General features: G+C 39.3%; 1 protein-coding gene across 1 annotated transcript; it reads right to left on the bottom strand.

Annotated features, from left to right (window-relative positions):
- Nucleotides 1–1,041: 1,041 nt before the first annotated feature.
- On the bottom strand, nucleotides 1,042–8,196 carry LOC142861024 (KRAB domain-containing protein 5-like). The gene is made up of 3 exons (XM_075999757.1): nucleotides 8,088–8,196; nucleotides 1,649–1,775; nucleotides 1,042–1,151 (listed from the first exon to the last, which is right to left on the bottom strand). The coding sequence occupies exons 1-3, from the start codon at nucleotides 8,088–8,090 to the stop codon at nucleotides 1,042–1,044; spliced, it is 240 nt and encodes a 79-aa protein (XP_075855872.1). The 5' UTR covers nucleotides 8,091–8,196.
- Nucleotides 8,197–9,811: the final 1,615 nt, after the last annotated feature.

The raw sequence follows: 9,811 nt of genomic DNA, 5'->3' as shown, positions 1-9,811 counted from the left end.
TGCTCTAACCCAGGATTTTGAGGTTGCTGTGATGTAGGCTGATGCCACAGCACCCTAGCACAGGCAACAAAGGGAGACTCTGACTAAAAAAAAAATGTAAAGTGTACATACATTAAACTATATTAAAATTTAGAAATTTGGGCACATAGAATTAAATTATTAATCAGAGTCACAAAAAAAAACCCAGAATTTTGAAGTAAAATAACATTATCTTTTCTAATATTTAAGGAGATACTTAGTGTTCTGATAATGAGCATGAATTTCTATAGAAACACATTTAATCATTTCACAGGATAACAAAAACTAAAGCAGAAAACATATAACATCTGCTTGTGGTGACCCTGGGATTTCTGAACTAAATACCAATATCACCACCACACTCACACATTCCAGACATGATGCAATAAATGCAGAGCAATTAAAAGATGGTTTGCAGACTGGTGTGGAGGCTCGTGCTTGTAATCCTAGTGCTCTGGGAGGGCAAAGGGGGAGGATCGCTTGAGCTCAGGAGTTCAAGACCAGTCAGAGCAATAGCAAGACACCATCTTTACTAAAAATAGAAAAATCAGCCAGAGACTTTGGCACATGCCTATAGTGTCAGCTACTCAGGATGCTGAGCAGGAGGATCACTTGAGCCCAAGAGTTTGAGGATTCAGTGAGCTACCACAATGCCATTGCATTCTATCCAGGTTGAGAGAGTGAGACTCGGTCTCAAAAAAATTCTTTACCATAGATTTTCTCAAATATACACACATATTTCCATGTCCTGTAATGTAATGGAACGCAGTCAGTACCTGCAGTCCATTATAAACCAAGAGTAGGGCTTTTGTTCTCACTCTAACCTTAAAAGAACAATAAAGAAAATTAAAGTCCTTAGATAATTTAAGAATAAGGGACAGGGAAGCCTCTATCAAAGATTAAGAGAAAGAAACCCAGGCTTCCCAGATCCAATTTCCATTGAAGCAGAGTTTTCCAAAGCACTTTTTAAGGTCTGGTTTCTTCCTTGACCTTTGAACTTCTAATATGTGTCATCTGCTTTATTCACTCCCACCTACCTGAGTTTGTGGCTACTGTCTTCTTCGTCTTCACATTCCAAGGCTCTTTTCCTTGCTCCAGACAGGTGATCAGGTCTGGCTTAGAGGCAGCAAGACCTGTTTTATTTGAAAAATGTAACATATTTTTGGGATTCTTCCATTACCAATTGAGTACTGTGCTCAGTAGAGAAAGGGGAACAATATAGAAAGATTCTCAAAAAAATCCCAAAATACTAATTTCTAACAGACACTTTAGAATATTTAGAAAGTATTTAAAATTTGGGGGTCCTTAGCTCCATTACCCAATACTTTAGAATCAAATATTGGTTATGGAAATTGGAATTTAAGATGTGAGCAATAGCATCTTATGCCACTAATGTTTTGGAATTACCACTGATGAAGAGTGAAGGGTACAGATCAGTTCAAGAAAGGGAAAGATTCATGTCAAGATAAAACAGATTGAAGATTTTCTTTCCTATACCAACAAATTTTTCCTTGAAAACAAACATCTTAACTTCCATCATGCAAAGAAGAAAATCCCAGAAAAATTCTACAAAGTTAGAATATAAAATCTGTAGTATGAAATAAAAATTGTGTATTGAAATGATCTTTACCCATGAACACCAAATGTCTGTAGTTCTCAAGCATCACATCTCTATACAACTTCTGCTGAGCATTGTCAAGACATGCCCACTCCTCCAGAGAGAATTCTATGGCCACATCCCTGAATGTCAACAGTCCCTGAAACAAAACAAAACAAAACAAACACATATTCACCAAGTGGTCATGTAGAGAATTCTTAATCTCACAGCTGGTGAAAAAATGGAGTGAAGAGAACTGGTTCTGACTCATATGAATAACTGGAATTATTCAAGCAGACAAATTTTAACACAAAAATATTCTCTAATATATTATCTAACTCTGGAGAGAGAGGGTGACATAAGGTCCACAAATCTCATGTAGATATTATAATTTTCTGGATAAGGAATAAAATTCCAGTCACCAACATAGACATTTATATTTGTGAGTACTATATTTACATCATACAGGATAAGTTGTGTATATTTTTCAGATAGAAAAATCATGTTGACTTAGAAGATATTAATGCTTCTTAAATTTTGCAAAGACTTTAATACGTACAATAACAAACTAGAAATAATCCTAAAATACAAATTTTTGATTTCAAAAATCTGGAGTGAAGCCTGAGTTTCTGAATTTCTAACAAACTCAGCAGTGACATCATTGCTTCTGGTGGAAAGGGAATATTTTTCAAACATTCAGTAAGCAGCAGAGCCTGGCTTCATCTGAGTTCACTGTTCCAGGAAACAAAGATGAGAGACTTTATTTTCCAGAGCAAGTAATATGCAAATGGAATCTAATATAAAAGAAGAGCTTCCACATAAACTGTGATGGTTTATGCTCATCACTAAGTAAATCTTCACAAGGTACTTCATAATTGACAGGAAAATAATTAACTCTATACTAGAAAAATGATAGAGAACACATTAACCAAGTGAATAAAATACCAACTATAATACAACAAATTACTATCGGGTATCAATGCACACAGACATACCACCACTGCTGTGATATTTTGATATTTTTGGCCAAAAAAAAAATAGTAAATTATCATCTGAATCTAATCATGAACATCAGTTTTATGCAAAGTTCAAGCTACAGTTATCTCTCATGTTCTGTCATCTCAAATAATGTATTTAAACAGTCTTTCTTTAGTATCCCAGAGAGCTAGTGTCTTCTAATTATTCTTTTTCTCAGAACTTTCTAAGTTATCTGAACAATTAATGTGTATTCCACTAATCTCTTTCTGCACAGAACTGATGGAGCATCTAGATAGAACATAAAAACCGTACATGTACCCTTTCTTCACTGATATCATGGGGATTGAACTCATCTCCAATAGTAATCTTGGGCATCCAAGATTCTGCCTCCAAGATGTTCTACAGCAACAAAGGGAATATTTTCAATATTGCAAGTTTTAAATTTATGGTGACAATTGTTCATGGTGCATAAGCATGGATGGAGAGAAGGCTCTGGCATATAGGGGGAGAATAATTTTTTAGAGCTCCTCGACTATCATTAAGAAAAAGAGAGAAAAAAGTATTTGAAATGAAGGCATTAGGTAGGAACAACAATGCAAAGTCTGTACACAAGACATAACAAGAGGAAAAGTGAACATAGCCCCTGACCTGGGACACATTCCCAGGAGAACCAGCCATTTCTTTCTCTTCCTCCTTCGAGAAATACCTTCTTAGTTAAGATTATCTGGAAAGATCACACATGTATCTTGAGAATATGCATCTAAAGGTGTTCGCACAACCTTTTCCCCTGCTACCACCTCACCCACAGCAAAAGGACCATGGTGCAGAAAAATTCACACTTCCCTGTCCTTTATCACAGGAGACAGTTAGAAGCAATGATCTCCTACATATAGATCGAAATTTGAGGTTTTTTCCTTTCCTGCCCTCAGCTTTTCTGTCCTGCCAAAGTCACCAGCAATTTTTGCTGCAGCAGTGAGAATATGGACCATACTGACCTGCCCTTACAAAACACAAGAAACTTTTCTAAAGAAGACAGAAGAATGCCCAACAAACATATGAAAAAAAATGTTCAACATCTCTAATCACTAGGGAAATGCAAATCAAAACCACAATGAGATATCACTTAACTCCAGTGAAAATGGCCTTTATTAAAAAGTCCCCAAACAATAAATGCTAGTGTGGATGTGGAGAGATAGGAACACTCCTACACTGCTAGTGGGACTGCAAACTAATTCAACCTCTGTGGAAAGTAATATGGAGATACCTTAAAGTGATACAAGTGGATCTACCATTTGATCCAGCAATCCCATTACTGGACATCTACCCAAAAGATCCAATGAAACTTTCCCAAAAAGACACCTGCACTCGAATGTTTATAGCAGCACAATTCATAATTGTAAGGCTGTGTAAACTTGCCCAAGTGCCCATCAATCCAAGAGTGGATTAATAAAATGTGGTATATGTATACCATGGAGTACTATTCAGCTATAGGAAACAATGGTGATATAGAACATCTTGTATTTTCCTGCTTAGAGCTGGAACCCATACTACTAAGTGAAGTATCCCAAGAATGGAAAAACAAGCATCACATATATTCACCAGCAAACTGGTATTAACTGAGCAGCACCTAAGTGGACACATAGGAACTACAGTAATGGGGTATTGGGCAGGTGGGAGGGGGGAGGGAGGTGGGCATATACATACATAATGAGTGAGATGTGCACCATCTGGGGGATGGTCATGCTGGAAACTGAGACTTGTGGGGAGACGGGGGGAAAGGGCATTATTTGAAACCTTAAAATTTGTACCCCCATAATATGTTGAAATAAAAAACAAACAAACCTTAAAAATATCTCTAATCTTGTGAAGGGAATCAGGTCAGGTATTGTTGACCAATCCTTGTGCTGCTAAATTGAAGATCAATGTCTCTTATAGTAATTTACAATTCTAAACTGCCTATAAATTGAGCATTCCCATAACTCCCTTCTCAACTCCACTAATTCAATATAACTACTCATAGAGCACAGCAAAACATTTTAATTACATTTTACAGTTTATTAGAATTGGTACACGCAGGAATGGCCAAATGGAAGAAATGTGCAGAGCGAGACAAAGTGGTGGGGCAAGATGGCACTAGAAACTAATGCTGGTAAATAGCTGTGATCTATTAAAGAAATCTCCCATCCTTTTTGTTCATTAAGAGCAGCTCACTGCAAAGAAACACCCTTTATGTTATGACTTAGATGATGCTCCCTATTTTACCTACCACAAAGCCAGACACAGACCCTAAAAAAATCCCATTTTTGCTTCACAAACAATTAGAAGAACAATTCTGTATTCACTAGTGTAAACTAAATACTTGCTAACCATATGTGAGTTAAGTTACTCTCCTTTTGCCAGGCCCCTGAACTGTCATCCTCCCTCAGCGTTAACTAGTATATAACCCCACTCTCTGCCCCTCTTAGAATAGTCTGACTTCAGGGTAATTCATTCTCTGATTTACCATCTACTTGTGCCGGCTGACATCCTGACATCTCCCTGAAATGCTGTTTCTAATCTCATTTTCTCTTTCCTATAAAAGGAAGCCCCTTTTTGCCTAAACTTTGAGATGCTTGCAGATCTTATATTTGATGCTTCCCACAGTCGCAATACTCCTTCACAATAAAGACACTTCTCACCTAAATCTGAAATGGTTGTATTTGCCAATGTCTAAAAACAGCCCCAGGACAATAACAGATGCACTCCCAGAAGGGGTATCACACAGTTTTCCATCCCTAACCCAACCAAACCTTCCAATGTGTCCTTGTTCCCAGTTTTCCAGGGGTCTGTAGCTTCTTTCACTATAAAGAGCACCTTCCCTGGCAGACATGAGTAGGTTAGAACACCTAAGAGTTAGGTCCCTTAGGAAAAACTCACTGGGCATTCAATGACCTCCTTTTACAGGCTGAAGATTGGGGTAAGCTTGGAGGCCCTGGTTCCATGCCTCTGCTTCTCATTCAGGGTTACTCATTTCATTGTAAATAAAAGAATACCCAGTGTTTGAAGAATCTAGCAAAATTTCTTAAACTCAGTTTCTTAAATTCAGCAAAACTTCTATAAACTCAGGTTTATAGAAGGGAGGACAATTCTGAAGGGAAAATACTCAGACCACAGTGTTTTTCCTCTGGTCTCACAGGACAACAACCAACACAGAAGATTTATAGGACCAAATGTGTACAAATTTCTCCCTAATAACAAACAAGCAATCACTTTTACAGCTAACTGTCCTCAAATACAGCTCAATCTGATACTATCTGACTGAAGATAGTCTCAAATCACACAGGTTTAGGATTCAACCCCCAAAACTATCCCCCCTTTCAGACACCACTTGCATGTCCAGGAATCCAAATCTTCTGATAGACCAGCCTCAAGTTGGAGTTCCATGACCTCCTCTGTATATTTGATTCATTTCCCAGACCAGCTCACAAAGCTCAGGAAAATACTTATTATATTTACTGATTTATCACAAAGGATATCTTGAAAGATATAAACAAAAATCCAGGTCAGGAGATACATAAGGCAAAGTATGGGGAAGAAGGGGTGCACAGATTCAAGCCCTTGACAGGCTCCCCACTTCCAGGAACCACCACCTGTTCAGCTATCTGGAAGTTCTCCAAACCCTGTCCTTTGGGATTTTTATAGAAGCTTCATTTATAAGCATAATTAGTTTGCCCATATAAGTTATTTACAATCCAATTAACCTTCAGCCCCTCCCTGCTACCCAAAGGCTGGGAATGGGACTGAAAATTCCATCCCTGGAAACAAATGGCAGGTTTCCCTGGCAACCAGCCTCCCACCCAGTGATTTCTGGCAGTTTTATAAAAACTGCCTTATTAACATAAGCTCAGAAGTGTTTGATAGGCTAATTATAAATAAAAAAAGATTGCCTTTCACCTTTACCATTCAGGAAATACTTCAGGAACCAAGAAAGAAAGGCCAAATATTTTAACAAAAAGATATTGTTATTGCTATAGACATTTAGAAAATAACAAAGTCTACAGGAGCTGAGAGCCAAGAATCATGCATAGAAAAACAAAATATATCTATCATAATATCACAGAAATTGTAAGGCACTTAAATTTCGTATTTCTAAAGGAAAACCAAAAGTATTTATCTCTTTTAGACAATAAGTAGGTCATTTATTATTTTCATTATAACAAATCATTTAGGAAACAATGGCATGTGAACTCTTCTAAGAGTTGCCAAATCCCATCTCATAGGCTTTATCGTTAAACTCCAATATCCAGATAACAGGACACAAAACAGAGTGATCCACTTTCACAAATCCTCAACCCTAAAAAAAAAGAAAAGTAGAAATAGGTGTGTGGTGAGTCTTTGTCACTCACTAATTTTTTGCCCACACTTCCTTGTGGAAACCTATTCATTTTTCTGCAACCAATATGGAACAAAAATTTGTTTCTATTTCAATTGCTGAGTATACTTGCCAAAGCAAAGCCCTGAAATTCTATTAAAAATCACTGGCAGGCTGGGTGTGATGGCTCAGGCCTGTAATCCCAGCACTCTGGGAGGCCCAGGGGGGCGGATTGCTCGAAGTCAAGAGTTCAAAACCAGCCTGAGCAAGAGTGAGACCCCATCTCTACTATAAATAGAAAGAAATTAATTTGGCCAACTAATATATATAGAAAAAATTAGCCAGACATAGTGACCCATGCCGTTAGTACCAGCTACTTGGGAGACTGAGGCAGGAGGACTGCATGAGCCCAGGAGTTTGAGGTTGCTGTGAGCCAGCCAGGCTGACACTAGAGCACTCAATGTAGCCTGGGCAACAAAGCGAGACTCTTGTCTCAAAAAAAAAAAAAAGTTTTAAAAATGCAATATATAAATAGAGTTTTTCTGAAATCTACTTTTATATGACTCCTTTTTATGATGACATAAAGACTACACAACTATAACCACTGAATTATTGAATTTGGTTTGCTGTCTCCTGGACTTTTTGAAAGTCTTTGATTTAAGCCCTCCTGATGGACCTCAAAAACAAACCATAGATGACTGCTATCAGAACCATAAATCGCAGTTTGCTTTAATAAATTCTGTCACCTTTTTAAGCGGTGCCTTAGTTTAATTTTTAACATGAGAGTGGAGTGGTGGGGACCCCAGGGGCTACAGATCCTCCCACGCATGAACCCTGCAGCCCAGCTTAAATTCCTCCCTGATGACCCTGTAGTCACCCCACAATGTAGTGGAGACGCAGGGCTGCATCACAGAACTACCCAGATGACTCCCACTGGGCCACAGATGCCTGGGAGGATGAGACAGGGCGCTCCTGGTTCCAGCTGCGGCCCAACCCCGCTCTAAGCCGCAGGGGACTGAGGGCCAAGCAGGCCTAATGAGTCCCTTGTCCGCAGACTCCGGGTCTGGCGGGAAGCCGGGGTCCTGCCACAGCCAGTTCCACTGGGTTTCAAATCCCCTGGCACAGCCGGCCCCACACACTCACCATTTTCCAACTTCCTGGTGCCCTGGGATCCTTCTTGCAGATGTTTCAGAACCCGCAGTTCAGAGGGTGACAAAGGCTGAGGGTTACCTGAGTTTCCCAAAGCAAAGAAGAAGGAGTACTGAAGACAAAAAGAAGCGTGGAGGACAGGAAGGAGACAAAGGCCCCTCACACCCCCCCCATGTCCCGGAAGTCCCGCCCTTCCACTGCATGCCTGATTGGAGAGTTCCCATTCCAGGATTTCTGATTGGCTCGGGCTCTAGGCCACACCCTTTAGAGCCCTGATTGGCATATAATGGGATCCACCTACTAATGGCGGCAACCAGGGCTTTCTGTCTGCTCTGGGACCTGTTGGTACCTGCAGCACATTTGCATTTAACCTTGTATGTAGGTTATATCCAAGCCAGGCATGGTGGCTCACGCCTGTAACCATAGCACTCATCTCAGGAGTTCAAGACCACACTGAGCAAGTGGGAGACCCTTGTCTCTACTAAAAAAATAAAAATAAATTAGCCAAACAACTAAAAATAAAAAAAGTTTAGCCAGGCATAGTGACACATACATGTAGTCCCAGCTAATCAGGAGGCTGAGGCAGGAGGATCCCTTGACCCCAGGAGTTGGAGGTTGCTGTGTGGAAGGCTGATTCCAGGGCAATCTAGCCCCAGGTGACAGAGAGAGACTCTGTCTCAAAAAAAAAAAAGTTATATCCACTTATGCATAATGTGTATTGTATTCAAAATTAGAAACTGTATGATGACAAACATTTTAAAATTTCAGATTCAGTAAAGGTTGTATTTTTTTATTTCTTAACTTTTCTTATACACTTTGGTAGGTTTGGGAATTTTCTGCTGTCCTAATCTGTTTGTCTACTATCCTCAACACCACACTGCTTGAAATATAGAACATTTTAATGTGTTTTAATATGTTATAGGAGCAAAAGTGCTCATTGTGTGTTTTCCTCAGGAATTTTGGCTATCCTTATATGTTTGTTTTTCCATGTGCAATTTGCAAAATCATTGCTGGCTTTAAAAATGTGACAGAATCTATTATGAGATCCAATAAATGTTGAAGTTAGCTTAAGGATAAAGGACGTCTTTATATTATTGATTTTGTTTTGTTGTAAACCAGTGGATCAAGGTGACTTGGACACCAGAATCCAATCAGCCAAATTAGTTTATTGATACCTGCACAGGGGCTGTCACCACTCCATGCAAGGAGGGAGAAGCAGCCATGAACAAAGCCTTTGTGGTTTTCTTATACCTTAGGGGCTGGCAGCTATGCAAGGGAGCAATCACAGAAGCAGAACTTTGTGGATAGTCGTTAATCAAGAGAACAATGAAAGGTACATTGAGGGACAAGGAACTTTTCCTGGGACAAAGAACTTTTCCTGGAACAGGACCCATCTATTCTTTTTGGGAACAGGCCTCCTTGACTCCCTTCCTCCTCTGGGAACTTCCTCCAGGAACTTTAACTAATAGTTAGAGCAAGACTGATTCCATTTTAGATTTACAAGAGCCATCTTTTGTCTATCTACTTTATTCTCCACTGGTCTTACTAGCTAATCAAATTCTTGATTCTACGAGGTGATCTGTGTCAGGTAATGTTTGGTATTGGGTGCTTAAGACCAACAGCTTGACTGCTTGCACCTGGTTTTTGCACAAATGCCATGATAGGGTTAATTATAAGGGGGCCACAAGTAAGCCCTAGAAGGAGAAGAATTAAGGGGC

The sequence above is a fragment of the Microcebus murinus genome, unplaced genomic scaffold, assembly GCF_040939455.1.
Source record: "Microcebus murinus isolate Inina unplaced genomic scaffold, M.murinus_Inina_mat1.0 scaf004_hap2_Mmur4.0, whole genome shotgun sequence".
Classification (NCBI taxonomy): domain Eukaryota; kingdom Metazoa; phylum Chordata; class Mammalia; order Primates; family Cheirogaleidae; genus Microcebus; species Microcebus murinus.
Note: the sequence above shows the minus strand (reverse complement) of the source record. Positions and strands in the feature narration are given on the sequence as shown.

Coding starts and splice junctions, on each gene's coding strand:
- LOC142861024 (XM_075999757.1), bottom strand. Junction 1,152..1,648: donor CAGACATTTGGTGTTCATGG/GTAAAGATCATT, acceptor CAAATAAAACAG/GTCTTGCTGCCTCTAAGCCA.